This window comes from Parasteatoda tepidariorum, chromosome 7 (assembly GCF_982258835.1).
Source record: "Parasteatoda tepidariorum strain Cologne lab strain chromosome 7, Ptep-v5.0, whole genome shotgun sequence".
In the NCBI taxonomy this organism is placed as follows: domain Eukaryota; kingdom Metazoa; phylum Arthropoda; class Arachnida; order Araneae; family Theridiidae; genus Parasteatoda; species Parasteatoda tepidariorum.
In genome coordinates this window covers 52,766,854-52,784,296 of record NC_141761.1, presented here as the reverse complement: position 1 = coordinate 52,784,296, position 17,443 = coordinate 52,766,854, and the positions used below count along the sequence as shown (strand labels likewise).

General features: G+C 29.6%; 1 protein-coding gene across 1 annotated transcript in view; it reads left to right on the top strand.

Annotated features, from left to right (window-relative positions):
- The window catches only part of LOC122271468 (NT-3 growth factor receptor-like), a 180,310-nt gene that overhangs the window by 68,880 nt on the left and 93,987 nt on the right, over positions 1–17,443 (top strand). The window contains exon 2 of the mRNA XM_071183472.2: positions 5,092–5,166. Coding sequence (XP_071039573.2) covers positions 5,092–5,166 — 75 coding nt within the window. The remainder of the gene's footprint in view (positions 1–5,091; positions 5,167–17,443) is intronic.

Below are 17,443 nucleotides of genomic sequence, written 5' to 3'. Positions count from 1 at the left end.
GATACCTGTTCTGGCACCAAGCACATAGCTGCAATTAAAATTTAAAGCTGAATTGTCAGAATGCAGTCTAAACTGGGGATTTTAAACATCAGTTCCGCAGCTTACCTAAACCCGGTCTCAACATAAACTAGGCCTTATTGCTCAGGCGAGGTTTTGTTGCGATTTAAAGAAACTAGAGCAAGACCAAGCTGATCGGATGCATCAGCACTGAAATTTTGCCTGGTTGATATATTTATCCAACCAACACTATTTGGAAATGCCTTGAGATGTTTTGTTTACATTTTGTATACAAGAACTAAGAACAATGCTGTGTTGAAACAATGCCATGTTGAACATTTATGATGTGGTATCAATGCATAGTTAATCAAGAAAGAATGATTATTTTTTTAAGGAATAGAAATCGGTTGTTTTAAATAACAGTTCGTAAGAAAAAATATTATTCAAAGTATTATGTTTTTAAAACACTGAGCAATAAACATTGATCTACATTTTCTGTAAAATAAAACAATACTTTAAATGCTTATCTGACTTACTTTCGAAGAAATTTTTTAGAAATTAAGGATTTTTATGTGTGGAATTTTACGTGACAAATAAGATATCTGAGTAAAAAAATACGTGATAAACAAAGCAAATCTATAATAAAATTTATGCTTGTTTTACTTACATTACTTTTTATTGTTATTTTACTTATTGTACTTGTTTTACTTTTTATTACTTAATTTCTCCACCTCTTTTATTTAACTTCTGAATTGGAAACTTCAGATGAACTGATCGTGTTGCAAAAACACGTGGGATAAAATAATCTTTTTTTTTTCATTCTACATAAATAAAAATATGTGAAGAAAGTATTTTTCTATTAATCATGAAGATTTTATAGTTTTATTTCCTTTTACTTTAGTTTCTAAAATATATGTTAAACGGTAAAGCTTAAATTTTACCTAAGCCAACCTAAATAATATTCTAGTATTTAATTTTCAATTTTGTGGGCTGAAGATATTGAGCCAGCCAATTTCAAATGTCTATGGATAGTTGTCTCATTGATCATAAGCTGAGTTAGTCTCACAGAATTTCTTTCCTTAAATCTATCTCCAATATAAATAATGAAAAAATAAATATGTCTTCATTTCTTAGGAAATCAAGAAATTTATTCTTAACGAAAGCAAACTTCCGCAAAGAATTATGTTGTAGTGTTTATGTCCTTAGTTATATAAGCGTAGAAGTAAAAAAAAAATTCCAACATATTACTAAACATTCTTCTGACACCTGATTCAAATTTGAATTTCAATAATTTTTCAAGTGCGTGTAGAAAATGAGCTCTTTACACGAGTCATTCTGGTGGTCTAAATGAAAACAGGTAGTGGATTTTATTACAAAGTGGATTTTATTTACAAAGTGGATTTTATTTTCGTGATATTGCGGAAAGCCTGGTGAATAATTTTTATAAACGTCGTTGAACACCCGACCCAATTTTTTGGGTTTACGACTACTAATGTTCAACTCTACGGCCTTGTAATTTCGAACTCAACCCAGAAGACATGGGATCTTCTGGATCAAGTATTGGGAGAAATATCTTTCGTGAAGGACATTTTGCTGGAACTAACCCGCATTTGCTTTACACGGAGAGGAAAAACACAAAACCTTCCTTGGTTAGTCTGATGGCAAGGGGACTCTAACCAATGATCCCTCTACCACTGAGGAAATGTTACGTCAGAACTGCTGTCGGTGCGAGTCTGGAGTGGAATTCGTATCGACCAGCCACTGAGCTATTCAGGGGGAAGACCACCGTGTACGGCTCATGGCTGTGGCCCACCTTTTCTGCATCTGCATCAGAAATTCGAGCTGCAGTTCGCATTGCAGTAACACAACGAAGTGTTACAAATCGGCTACTTTAAGTACAGCTCCGAGCGTGATGCCCCGAAGCTTGGATTCCACTCACTTCAAATCACAGCTCTTTACGACGTGGTGGCGTTGAGTTAGAGCTCACTGGAGAGCAGAGTGAAGATCTATTGTGTTTTCTGAGGAATGTCGGTTCTGCCATGGGGCCAGGAATAGCATTATTTAGAAGGAAGCCGGGTGAGAGCTTGCTACTGACCTGTCTCCGGCCTAGACACACTGGGCCCACACCTGGAGTTATGGTCTGGGGAGCAATTTAATATCATAAAAGAAGCACTTTCGTGGTTATTCCACACATCTCGACTGCAAATAACTACGTCAACTTGGTGAGTCAACTTGTTTTTTGGCCATTCATGAGCAGCATTCGAGAGGGTATTTTCCAACAGGATAACTCTCACCCTCATACTGCTGTTGCAACCAAACATGCCCTGAAGAATGTCTACATGTTGTATTGGCCTACCAGATCTTTCAGCAATCGAGCACGTATTAGACATCATTGGATGACAACTTCAGTCTCATCCACAACCAGCATTAACTACTGCCATATTGACTGACCAAGTGTAGCAAGTATGGAACTCCATCCCAACAAAATGACCTATGGCATCTGAATGGCACAATGCATGCCCGTTTGCAGGCTTGCATTCAAAATTCTGGCGATTACACTGGTTATTAATGTACCTTTATTTAAAAGTTGAAATGGCTTTTCTCTCAATTGTATTCACCTGGGATTTCGAAACTTTAATCAATTAAATATATTATTCAGACTAACGCATTGCAGAAATAATAATAGTCGAAAAAATTTTTAATTGAAAGGTTTACAAATTTTTTTATTAATTTAAAGAATAAAATTTTAAATGACAAAAAATATGCAATTTGAGAGAAATCGGTCAAATAGTTCCTGAGAAATTGAATTTTAAAAATTCGTCGTTCTGAAAATTCTGGAAGGTTGGTCAAATTCTCAGGGACTATATAACTAATTTCGCTCAAATTTTCGATTTTGCTCTATTCGAAATTGCATTTTTTAAATTAATGTGTAGAAATTTTTATACCTTACAATTTGAAATGTTTTTGAAATTTTTAAAATAAAATAATAAAAAATAACAAATATTTATTAAAAATTACTTTTAATAAATATTCTCGCAGATCCAAAGGATGCATTATGTCATAAGATTTCGTTAATACTATTTTAGATCCAGAAAGAAAGATACGATGTTCACTGTTCAAAATATTTATTAAATATCATGAGTTCAAATCTATTTATAATTTGTTTATGACTTGTAAAACAATACAGAAAAAGGAATTTTTTAGAACAAGATTTTAATTAGAAGAATCGAGGCTTTAAACTCCTTACTCTGGTTTAAACCTACTTCAGAGTAAGTTTAACTTAGAGCAGGCTGAACTATATCTTTAGAACCGGGTTTTTTCTTAAACTTCGTTTCTGCAATGCACCTCGGTTTATCTTCGTGGTTTAGACCAGGTTTAAAGTTAAATTTCGTTCTGACACTTCAGCTTTTTGTAAATCTGGTGTCATTCGGAAATATGGTTGACGACAATTGACCATTGACGTTAATATTTCTATAAATCCTGTTTGTAACAGAAGTTTGCATTGTAGCATAATTCTTTCCAGTAAATATTAGAGGCTTTAACTGTCCGGAAAGTGGTCTAAATTTGACTTTATCACATACACTTCAATAAATTAAAAATGTAATAAAATTGTTCCATAAAGATAAATAACTAATTAAAAACAATTTAGTAAATTTTTTAAATTCTTAATTATAATATAATTTGCTCAAAATGTTGTTACGAATCACAAATAATTGTATTAAAAAATTTGACTATTTGATTATATGATCACTTTTCATTTAGTTACAACTGATAAATAATCAAATGTAACTGCGCGTGAATATAAGATTACTTCTTCTAACATAAGACTAGTAAACAAAAAAACATAAGGCTACTTCTTAAAATCATCAACACATTAAAATGCAACTAAACTAGTGTAGAACATTTGAACTTTCTCAATAAAACTTTCTCCAATCGTCTATCAGAATTTTTTATTATTATTATTTATTTTGAAAAATCTGAAAGCTATCGAAAAAAAGTTCTTCACATTGAGCAGTTTGCACGATAAAAGTTCAAAAACGGACATAGTTAAAAAAAAAATTTTTTTCAAATGTATTTTTTGAAAGTTTTTGCAACAAGATGTGTTAACTAGACTATTTCCTAAATTTCTCTAAAAAATCATTTTGATCTAAATTTAATCTTAATTCTTATAAATGCTTAAACATAGATTAATGCTCTACTCCCGCTTCTTGAGAATTGCATTAAGGAATCTGTAAAATTCGTGGATGTGTTTGGATGCAGATATAAGGGCAGATGATCTCTCAATTCTATAAATTACATTAACTAACTTCACAGTCAGTTAATTTCCCTACTTAACATTTTTTTCGATTTTTTTTTGCATCTAGTTAGTTGATGTGTATAGTTAGAATGCGAATTTTAATGAAAGATTCGGATTTCTGTCTTTCATGTCATACTTTTTAGATTCACAAAGGTGATGTGCAAGTAAAAGGCAGCTGTTGCCCAACGATAATCGCCTGCAATGTCAAAAACATGACGTTGGTCTCAAAATAAGTGAATCTTATTCTGAGAAGAAAAACAAATATGGTTGAAACTACACAAAATATATTAAAATTTACTGTATTTCTGGCTCTATGGAAACACCAAAATCTTGGTCATTTCATGGAGGTGCTTTGGTAATGCTTTTGGTAAAATTGATAATAAGATTTGTATTTTTTTAAATTTTTTTAGTCACATATATGTTTTTTTTTTCATTGTATGTTTGGCAGTTAATAAGGTAAAATTTAGTAGTTTTATCATTATACGTTAAAGCATGGTATAAAAATCTATTTATTCAGTTAAATATACTTTTCCATTTTGTAATTATTACTAAATATGTGATAATGTGTCGTGATAAAACCACCTGTTTGAAAATTAACAAAAGTCACAGAATTCGAATTAAATTGAATGATACTGATTTCTTTTTCTTTTCTTTCAAGAGATTAAACGAAAATACAGGATTAAAAATTATTTAAATTGAACTATGCAAGTTATTACTTTCTTTTAATGTGATTGTTTGACTATTTTCAAGTAGCATTATTTTTTAAATGATGAAAAATGATTAATTTTATTTTGCAGTTTCATTGAAAACCAGCCAAATTTTCATGTTCTAAGTGAAGATCATTTGAAGTACTATCCAAACTTAGAAAAACTGTGAGTATTTTTTCTTCAAACTTAATTCTTCCTTTCATATCTCATTCTTTAGTTTAAATTTCTTCGTATCCACCGCAAAATTTTCTTTTAACAGTAGTCTAAAAGTGAGTAGTTTTTATTAATTAAAAATATTCGGCAATTTGAAAAAAAAACTATTATTTTAAGAATGAATTCATACCCGACCGGAGTATGTAGGGGCCTGGGAACTGACCTTGCATCATAAAGGTTCTGGATTCAAATCCCGGGCAAGGCATGGATTTTCTTTCCTTCTCTGTACTATCTGTCCGTACTGAGGGAGCAACGTTGGCCCACCTAATATGATGCCCCTGAAAGAGTGGTCAACAAATCTGCCCTTCAGATGCTTGTATGACCTAGGTCATTCTCCAGATGATCATTGGAGAAAAAAAATGAATTCATGCCCGTTAATATTAATGATAAATGTAAGGGCTAAGCCTAACCTGTGGATCAGTTATCGATTTCGGAGGTCTTCTCTTCTACCATATCAGTCAGTATTATTTTTTTGCAGCTGCAACCCAAATTTTCGTAATCTAAGGGAAGATCATTTGAAGTATTGTCCGAAATTAGAAAAACTTGCGAGTATTTTTTCCCCTCCACATTTAAAAAAGTGTTCATTCTCTATATTTAATTCTTCCTTTCATATCTGATTCTTTAGATTAAAGTTCTTCGTATCCACCGTAAAATTTTCTTTCAACAGTAATCTAAAAGCGAGTTGTTTTTATTAATTAAAAAAATTCAGTAATTTGAAGGAAAAAAATTCATTTTAAGAATGCATTCACGCTGGTTAATTTTAATGCTAAACGTAAGAGCTAAGCCTAACCAATGGGTCAGTTAGAGAACGTGGCGAACTTCTTTTCTATCGTTTAGGTCGTTTCGCTTCAGCAATCCAGTAATTCATTGAGATTATTCGTTGTAACATGTTGTAAATGCCGTTTTGTAAAATGTAATTTGTACTTAGCATTAATGTAATAAAACGCTACGATTTTGTTCGGGTGTTTAATATCAACTTTTTGGTGAATGTACTAAAGTGCATATGGGTCATTTTCTTATAACATGTTATTTTGGAGAATTAATTTTTTGTTCTCAAAAAAAAAGAAACTGTGTTTTAATGATTGACACACAGAGGAATTATATACTGTAATAAAAATTTTTCATTCTTATAATAGATAAAATTATTTATTTTAAATTTTAAGAGGGCAGTGAATAATAAATGAAGACAGGAAATGAATAACATGTTTTCGAGGATATTGACATATTTAAACAAACTTTTGAAACTAAACCTATTTTTTTAAAATTAATTTTATATTTTAGACAAGGTATATGCAAATAATATATTTATTCAATACAAATTTTACAAAATTGCTACGAAATTGTGCCAATAATGTTACTTTTTTTACATATAATGCAATATTCATTGAAATATCTACTTAAGAAAAGATTCGAAAAAGAAAGAAAAAAGACAACACATACATATTAAATATTTTGATTATATTATAAGAAACATTTCTGAAAACAAAAACTTCCAATATGAAAAATCATTAGAATAAATAGTTGTTTTTTGAGAACTAAGGAAACGCTTATTCTTTCTAATACTTTATTCCTAATCTAAATTATTCTATTCCTAATTAAAATTATACTGCATCCTAAACATAAATAAGTATTAACCAATATTTTTACAATTTCTGTCATTCCCCTGTCTCTGTTGTCATTCACCAGTCTTCAATACTGACAGGGGTATGGCGACAAGGGAATGACAAAAACTTGAATTAGTTTATATAGCACAATGGAATTACAGAGTAGCTGCATTATTTTTTTAATATAAATTTAAAACTGTAGCACAGATTACTCAATGATTATTTAAGTTGTACTGAAAAAATCAATAAGTGCATAAGAGACCGGTAATAACAGCTAAATGAAATACTCACCAAAATATTTGAAGAATCCTTCAATCTTAACTAAACCATGTTTGTTAAATGAAATCAAAAGTAATACAAAATGGCTATCCTGATTGCCAGTCTCTAAAGTGTAAACTATAAAATAATGACACGGTTCACTGATTTAAGAATTACATTATTTTCTTCTTGTCAGGGGAATGACTCAAATACTAATGGATAAAGTTTCTCGGCATTAGAAAATTTTTTTAAACTGAGTTTCATTATGATTATTAGTATCTATACTTAAGCATAGCACTCTGTTGGTAATTATAATGAAGATGTAAAAAAAAAAAACTATATTTTCAAGTTCCTAATTTTTTTTTCTTTTTGTAAGTAGAGACAGAGACACACAGGGGAATGACATTTTGAAGGAAAATAAATTAATTAGAAATACTTTTTATCGATGAAAGCATTTTATTTTGTGATATAATTACTCACAACAATTAATTAATTTTTCTCACCTTTGATATTTTGTTTTCTTAATGGGTTTCACCAAACATTTTTAGAGAACAAAAAAGTAAATGCTAAGGGAAATTGCCCCGTATACTAATATGTTTCTTTTTTTTAAAAAAACGGGTAAGAAGATGAAATTTTTTTTTCTAGAAATAGTCAACAGTATTTTCTCTTAGCATTTTTTAAAATTTTATTTTAAAGTGGTCGACAAACTGATTAAAGTATTTTTTAATGAGCACTCTAATTTTCCTTTTTTAAGTTAATTAGAAACGAATTTTTAAAAGATTTGAAATAGTTTCATTAAATGAGCAAATTAGAGAAACCAGAAAATTTAGTTCAGATATGGTATTCTTTATGTGAAAGGGATAACGGAATTGGTATTGTTTACCTGCACTAAAGTCACGTACAAAGCGTTTGTTTTCGTGTTTATAAAAACTGGCAGCCAATAAAATTTTAAGCTTTTGCCATTAAGATCAGAAGTTGAAATTATTGTATTTCAATATTTGTAAAATAAATATTTTGGCTGTGGTAAAAATCTTCTTCAATAAAAACTTAAATTGAATCGTTCATAATTCATTCGAGTGCTTTTTCTGACATAATTAAAGCACGCACACTACTCAGTTAGGAATCAATGTAGTAAAAAAATAAATTTAAAAAAAATTTACTTACTTATCTTTGGGAAAAACATGCATAAAAATGAAATTCTACTTTTTTTCTCTTGTTCTGTAATTGAAAGTACGTGTGCTATAATTATAAACACTCTTGAAAAATTGTAGACAATTATTTAAAAAACATGACAGTGTCTAGGGTTTTGTTGACAGTGTCTGATTTTGAGATAAACGCATTTAAATACTTAAAATCATTATCCACTCTTAACACATTGAGCAAAATCTGCTTTAACTTTGTTAGCAATTGGAATACAAACAAAAGTAAAGTATTATTTTCAGAGAGCTTAGAGTAACAAAAATTGCAAATTTATAATTTACTGAATTTCGAAAAAATGTGCCCCAAATCATACTTTAGCCCTTAGTTAGATACCTTAAAAGATATATTTTTAATAAATCATTTATAAGGTATTTAATTTTGTTGAAGCAGCGGGTCACGGAGGTGACAAAAAATACTGCATATTTTATTAAATTTAAAATATTAAGGAAAAGAAGTACTGGAATTGCTCTCGTAATCTTGAATTTAAGCAAAAATTTTCTTGATATTCGTTTTTGTTTCACGAAAATCTCTATATTTTATTATCTACCTGTATAGAGGCATTTCTTACTATCCTTACTCTACACTCAGCAATGTCTTGATTTATGCACTTTCCAGTTTATGATAAATAGTTTTTTTTTTAAACTTTATTTATTTTCCAAAACGAAATTTTTTGCTGAGATTTTTTCTTGGGTGCATGCGAAAATTTATATTACATACCATCAAAATTCAAAAACAAGCTTTTTCTGTAAACAAACTGAATACGAAGACAAATTGATTTACAGTGATGTGAAAAGGAGTGTATCTAGAAACGAATGCCAATTTCTAAAAATGTTTAAACCCAACTTCGAATTTTGGAAGTTTCTGACTTTCGAATGATGCAGACGCAAGCACTCAATTTGATAAATAAATAAAAATTGGAATAAAATAATAAGATAAAAACAAAATTAAAAATAATTAATTAATCAAATAACTAGCAAATAAATGAAATGTTTAAATTTTCGAAAAAAATACTTATAAAAACATATGTTTGCATCCAACTACGATTACTATATTTGCTTGTTTGCAACATTGTAAATCAAAACTTAGAATTTTTATGACTTTTCAATAAGTTTGTTTTCATTCCTAAATTGAATATCATGTTCGATTTTATAAAAAATTTCCCATATAATTTATAAACAAATTTATATAAATACTGATCATTTTTATTCTGATAAAAGAATTAAACTCAACTTACATTTTAATTAATTAAAAGAACGAAGAAATATTTTTTATGCAAAAGTTTCATTAAAAAATCCTTATGATTTTATTATACTCAGTAACAAAAACCATAATAAAAATATATTTTTAAGAAGGGAATTATTTTTTAAACTCAATTTAATGCATGAGTGTGTTAGGCATACTTTATGCAGTTTTATTTATTTTATGTTTCTATCAAAGTAAATATTTTGTAGTAATTAACGTTTTCAGAACTTGGTAAATATTTTTTCTGAATTAAAAGCATTAATTTTTTAAAATTTTAATACTGAAACTTACAATACTGCAGATAGAGGAAGAAAATGAGAGTTCCTCGTGTTTTCTTTTTTATTTCTTTATGTAAATTTATGTAAAGTTTCTATGGTTACCAAAAGAGACCATGTGAGTATAAAAAGACTTTCCATCTCACACCAAAATATAATTAAATATAATTTTAGTTTTATACAACGAAGTAATAAAAACAAAATGTTCTAGAAATTGATCTTTTGTTAGTTCATTTAAAATTAATGTTTGCCGCCTTTACGAACTGGCACCTCACTTCATGGTTTAGCACTGTCCTAACATCACATTTCAATGTATATTAGTGATTATTTACCCTTCAGTTAGTATGTGTGTCCGGGGTCAGCTCCATCATTCATCCTATTAGAATGAAATACGGTACACTGAGACTTTAAAGTATGAAGAACAGCTTTATTTCATCAAAATGCTTTTAATCAAATGTTATACCTTTAATTAATCAAAAATGAGTAAGTTGCACTTCTTACTAATTATTCATTCAGGTGGAAAAAAAGTAAAATCAACTTGTAGTATAGTTTTTATATGGCATGGGTAGATAGAGTTGCCGATTTAGCATTCTGAAAGCTATTTGAAGCCACGTGTTTATATTGCTTATAGCTTCGCTTTTGAAACGTGTTTTAATTAATTTAAAAAATATATAAAGTCAATGGAAGTTCATTAAATAAATTAAAATTAAATTTGTGCTAATCGGGTAAAGGAAATTCAAGAAGAAGAAGAAGAAGACCACAGATACCCACACATGTGACCAATGACAGCAGATCCAGTTGATCGTGCATAAGCAAAATGGCGCGCTAAAGTAGAGCCAAGTTTATCCACATAAATTAGAATGTTAATTATCTTGAAGTTAATTAAAAATAGTGCCGTATCGCAAATAGAATTTGTTGAATTATAATTTCTTGTCGACGTCTTTTAATTAACTTGCATTTATTATTCGTTTATGTATTTAATTGTAACCATAAAATATGTTTGTTTGTGTACCTGGCAATTTCGATGCATAATTTCTTAATTTGTATTCTACATGACATCATGCCTATCTTTGTACTAGGTAAATAATATATAATGAAGGAATTGAAATCTTTGTGAAAGAATCTGTGTTCATAGAATGTGTCAGAATATAGAAATATAGAATGTGTCACTTAAGAAAGTTTATACTTAACGGGCTTGGTTTACTCGAAATAGAAAGGAGAGAACATTTGGTAACGTAAACAAATGCCACCTTTCAACAACCAATCAGGATCGAGATACCCACACTTCGTTACTTGCAGGTATCCCATTATCACAATTGCCAAATAATACTATGTATAGTTATTAATATATATATATATATATATATATATATATATAATCGGGCAAATCCGTGTCAAAATTATCTATTGAAAGAATTTTTTCTTTGATAATTCAAATAATTTTTCTATGTACTAATCCATTTCGTGCAAATCCGCGGCTAAAATTATCTGCAAAACAGGCAATTTATGTTTCTCTTTTCTATTTTATACTTTTTCTTAAATAAACATCTATCTTCTAAAACTATTTATGATCAATTTTTAAAATTATCCAGTATAATAATACCTCGCGCACATCCATTTCGGGCCCATCCTTGGTAACTAACAAATCAAAACTCAGAATAACAAATCACTTCAACAGTGCAGTAAGAACGACACTTTAAAACCCTCTTGTTACACTCGATTTGAGCTTTTGTTTTCATCTTTTGTTTTCATATTTTGTAATCTGGCAATCTTTCTGCGAAAACATTTTTAAATCATTCTTGAAAAATATTCGTCCATGTAAGTTGAACTGATTTTGCTGCTCGCTTTATAGTCTCCCCTTTTTAATGTTTTTTCTTTTTATTTTATTTTATTATCTGTTTTTTCATGTTATTTTTACTTATTTGTACTTTTTGTGATCTATTTCATTTGTTGTTATTTTTTAAAAAAATTTTTTGAGTGCTCCTCACACTATTGTATTAATTTATTTAGCTTTGGCTTTATTGATACAATATCAGAAAGCACTCTGTTTTGCGGATATAATCGTGTGGGCTGAAGAAAAGATTATATCCTTTTTTTTCCGGTTTTTTAATTAACATTTCATGATTTTTTTTTTTTTTTTAATTTTTTTTTATTTATTATTATTTTTAATAAACTGTTGTTTGTTATTTTTTACTTATTATTTCCCCCCCTTTTTCATATGTCTTTTATTTTTCTTTGTTTTATTCTTCGTTGAACTTATATATATATATATATATATATATATATATATATATATATATATATATATATATATTCGATATTTTAATATCTGCTGAGGATAGATTAGGAGAAACATCAGTGTTCGGAGTACCGGACAGTACATACCGGACAGTGGCACTTAATTAATCTTGTAATTTTGATCCCAATGCAGAAGACAAGGAAACTTCAGGATCAAATATTGAGAGAAATTTGCCTTTGTTGAGACTTCTAACTGATGGAACTAGCCAGACTGATAGAGCTGACCCGAATTTGCGTTACATGGAGAGGAAAACCAAGGAAATCTAAAATGATTAGCTTGAAGGCAATGGCCTACCACTGAAGATATTTTACCTCAGCACTCTGTTCGGTGCGGGCCGGGGTCGGAATTCGTATCAACCGGTCATCACTGGGATTTGAACCCGTTTCACCTGTTCCTTAAGATTATCATTTTGGTTTGTTTCGTGCTTGCTACTTTCTCAGCCTTTATTTCGCTACAGAAAGTTTGAGAATTTAAAATTTGTGATTATTAAAGACGAACAGTTACTTATTATTGTTTACAATTGGTATTAAAATATTTCAATATTAGAATTTAATAAACTTAGAAGCCTTCAAATTTAAACATCGTTTGTGTGAATAAGAATAATCATATTTATGTTAAACATTACCGCTGACGGGGATATACAATATTTCTTCAAATTTTGTTAAATTATATTAGCCTGCATATTTGTTACAAGCATGATTTACTTCTTCACTTAAACTACGAGTTTAGCGAGCTTTAAAGACATTCAAATTTTTCTAGTGGTTTCGTCAACTTCTATTTTTTAAACATTTTTCAAAAATGCTGTTTTTATGACAGCGCACGTTTTCATTTATTACAATGGCCCTATTTTCCTTACTGTGCTCGAACCACATAAAGCCTGAAAGAAGTTTTTGTTTTTCAATCGCCTCTTGTGAATTTGCAAACAGAAGAAGAAAACGTGACTTAAATCGATGTTCTTGTTCTCGATTACAGAACATGCATACAAGCAGACCCTCGCTTTTATACAGGGTGGTCCTAAAATATATGTTAAAAATGTAAGGGTAGGTAGAGGGAACTTAAATAAGCATATTTCGTATAGGATTGTGTGTACGGTAATGCCGCCTTGAGCCGGTAGGGAGCGCTGATGACTGCGGCGTATAGAAGCGCTTGCTAGCTGGATTCCCGCACGGATGTCAAACAGCATGCATCGTTTCACCACATGCATCGCTTGCCAACGTGCATTTCATGTATGGGGCTGCACACGGAAACGAATAAGCAGAGGATGTACAGAGAGCGTCAGAAATCACCTGGACGCTGTCTACGGCCAGCATTGGATGGGACGAGGTGGTCCAGTTTCCTGGCCACCGCGTTCTCCTGATTTAACCTGCTTGGATTTTTTCTTTTGGGGTCATATTAAAAGCCTGGTGTACGAGAGTCCCATCAAGAAGATCTTGTTGCCCGCTTGTCTGTTGCTGCTTTACATGTGCTCGACATGCCTAACGTCTTTTCTAATGTACGCCGATCCATGCATCTTGTATCGATATTGGTGGCTGCTCTTTCGAGCACCTCTTGTAAACTGTTGATAAGTTTTTATTTTCTTTTATCTTTACTTGTCTTTTCAGTTTCCTCTTTACAAGCTAGTGCTTTAATGTGCCATTACCGCACACAGATTCCTATCCGAAATATGCTTATTTATGTCCCCTCTACCTACCTTTACATTTTTGACATATATTTTAGGACCACCCTGTATATAGAGATAGATAGGAAGACTGATAGAAAATCCTCTTACAGTGAATGTATTTTTGCAACTAAATATGTCTTTGCCTCTGCCATTTGTTCAGATTATATATTTACTGCTTTGGGAGAAGGAAGGCGCCTATACGTGTTATCGGGAAATAGTTAAAAATGAATTACGAATATAAAACTGAGCTGTAAAATTTTAGAAAAGATCTCAGTTGATAAGATGCACTGCGCATAAGCTGCAAGTATGTAGAACTTATAAAATAAGTACAAAATATAGAAAAACGGGGGGGGGGGGAAATACAGAATTATGAAAGGAGAAGAAGAAAATTATTAAAATAAAATAAAATAAAATAACATAAAAAATAAATAAATAAAAATCCTGAAAAAAGATATAATCTCTTCATCAACTCGCGCGATTATATCAGCAGAAAGGAGTGCTCTCTAATATTGTATCAATATAGCCAAATCAGAATATATCAAAATAATAGTGAGAGGAGCTCTAAAAAAAAAATTTGAAACAAAATAGAACATATTAAATAATAAATAACACGTAAAAAGCAGAAAATAAAATGTAAGTAAGAACAGAACAAAACACAAAACGAAATCTACGAGGCGAGTAGCGAATTCAAATGAACGGGAAAATTTTTAAGAATGATTTAAAATATTTTTGTAATAAGATTGCCAGATTACAAAATATGAAAACAGAAGTGCAAATTCAGCTGAAAGCGTAATTATCAGAGATTTTGTTTTAAAGCGCGTTCATGCGCTATGTTTTAGTGATCATATTTAATGCACAACTTTAGCGCTTAATATTATCTACTATTAACTTACCTTCGTTTTCATTTTGTTTCTGTTTTTAATTCGTTTTTCTAATTTCGTGTGTTTGGGATGTTGCTCTAGGAGCCTATTTTTATGAATTTAAACATGCTCTTCGTACCGCTTACAACATGCAGAATAATTAAAATATTTAATATATTTTTTACCTGGTGATAAATTATTACAACATTTATGGATTTAAAGAAATGCATAAAAATAGGCTCGAAGGGCAACTCCTCAAACGCACGAAGTTGGAAAAATGAATAAAAAACAGAAACAAAATGAAAACGTAAATAAGTTAATAGTACGATAAAGTTATGTTAAATATTTTTCTTTTTTTCAGCAATTTCTCTTTTTCTCTTTATTCTTTTTGTCTTTATTGGGCTATGTTTTATTGATCATATTTAATGCAGCTTTAACACTTAATTATTATCTACTTTTAACTTATTTTCGCCTTCATTTTGTTTCCGTTTTTTATTCGTTTTTCGAATTTTGTGTGTTTGGGATGCCTATTTTAAGGGATTTAAACAGTAAAAATAATTTAGCACTTGGTAAAAAATATGTAAAATAATGTATTCTACCTGTTGTACCTGGCCCGAAGAGCCTAATTCAGAAGGGAACTTCGTATCGACATCCTACTATTCTGAAAAAAAAAAAAAAGAATATTTTTGAATTGTATTCAATTCCATAAATTTTTCCGTGTTGTAAAGCGTGTGGTGATAAAAGATGTTAAACTTGCCCTAATATTGACAAAAAGCATATAATTCAAAATAACGATAGCTCCAGATCTGTTTGTAAAATTAAAAATATTATTTATACGTAAATCTGTGGTTTTTCAATATGAAATATGCTGGACAAACCAGTTACTCTTATAATGTTAGAATTAATCAACAACTTTCAGATATAAACAGTAATAACATCATAAACAACCTAGAATTGAATAATTTTAGAGTACATAATTTTGACAGTGCTAAAATTAATATTTTAGGCATATTAGAAGATATCGATATAAGACTACAACAATAAAATTAATACATCGTGCTTATATACCAAACAATTTTGCCGAACAGGCTAAACGATAATTTCCAACATACGCAGATTAACTTTAATAACTCCTCAATTTTCACATTAAAGATAGGAGTACAAATCGAAGTAAACGGGGATCCTTAGGTAATAAAAACTCTCTTAATAGTGACAAATTAAATGTAAATTTTATTTCTAATATGGAAAAAGTTATTAATAAATATTATAATATTAAACCAATGAAAAATTTTGTTTTCTCCTTTAAGAATAATGATGTATATAAGCTTCAAGATCATATTCTTAACTTTTCTTTTATTAATTTACACTTCAAAATTCTTTGTTTCGATCTTGTAAAGGCTAAAATGAGTAAAATTTCACCAAATAAAAATATAAATTTAGATAATTTATATTTCGTCATTATCTTTCAAAACCCTATTTTCGATTAAATTAATTATTTAATATTTTTGAAAATTTAAAAAAAAATTTTCCATTAAAAGATTTTAACATAATTAAAAGTGCTAAATATAATTATTCTCTTGGTAGAACTATTTTTAATTATAGGATCAATTATCCCATTAGGAATGTCACTGTGAAGGAGGAAAATATTTTGAATTTGTTGATAAACATCATGAACATATTATTACTGGTAATTTAAATATTAAAGACTTAGAACTTTGGAATTTAATGATAAAAGGCATAAAATTGTGTCCCACTTCCCCCACATTAATTAATTAAATTTTAAAATTCTTGACGATAACAATAATTTTTGTTTAAAGATATCAAGTAGATTTTCCTTACCTTTAGGTATGTTAAGAGAATGGAAATGGACTATTTATTATTACTCTAAAAACTTTGTTTTCAATAATAAGAAATTTAAATAACAGTAACAATTCAACACTTTTTTTCTGAAACTGACCGATCAATTAAGCAACTACAAAAAATTTTTGTAATTGCCCTCATAGACAAAATTAACAATGATTATGCCATCTTCTGTTAAAAATTCTATCTTGAACTTTTAAATAAGGAGTCAAAAACTAGTAAGAATTTTGAGTTTAGTAATTTAAATAATAATATTATCGGTAAGAATTTTTTAGCTTTATATAGGAGGTAAAAAATTAAAATTAACAATATGCAATTTCCTTACTTAATTATTAGTCCAAAATTTCATAAAATTCCTATGAAATATAGAACAATCACATGTGGGTTTAATACTTACTTAACTCAATCTGGTATAATTTTCATTAACTACTTAAATAAAATTAGTGGGCTGCGCCCCCTGCTCGCTAACGCTCGCCAACCCCCGAAAATTGCTACGCAATCTTATATGGTTTGCTTCGTAAACCAAGCTCGCTTCGCTCGCTACTAACTTAGGTACATTGCAAATGCACAAAATTCTAAGAATTCGAAATAATCATTCAAATCCATATAAAAACTTTCTTTTTTTTTTTTTAAATTACATCTTTTTAGTAAATACTAAGTCATTAAAATTAATTTGAATTCAAATAAATGACATGTAATTCGTTAAACCTATTAGAAATGTGCTATAGTATAATTCGTGATATAAATCAAAAATCGTCAAATAAATTCGTAATATATAAATTCGTGAAAAAAAGTGCTTTCGACAAAATACTAAAATAGAGATCTATCGACAAAGACTACTCACTTCTGCCTAGCTTAATAGTATGAGATTGCCGCAGCTGATGCTCTCTGGTTGTTTCAGTTTCCGGTTTTAAAAGCGCTATATGTTGAGCCACCTCAGCTAAATTTGGCATATGACATTTTTAGCGGCA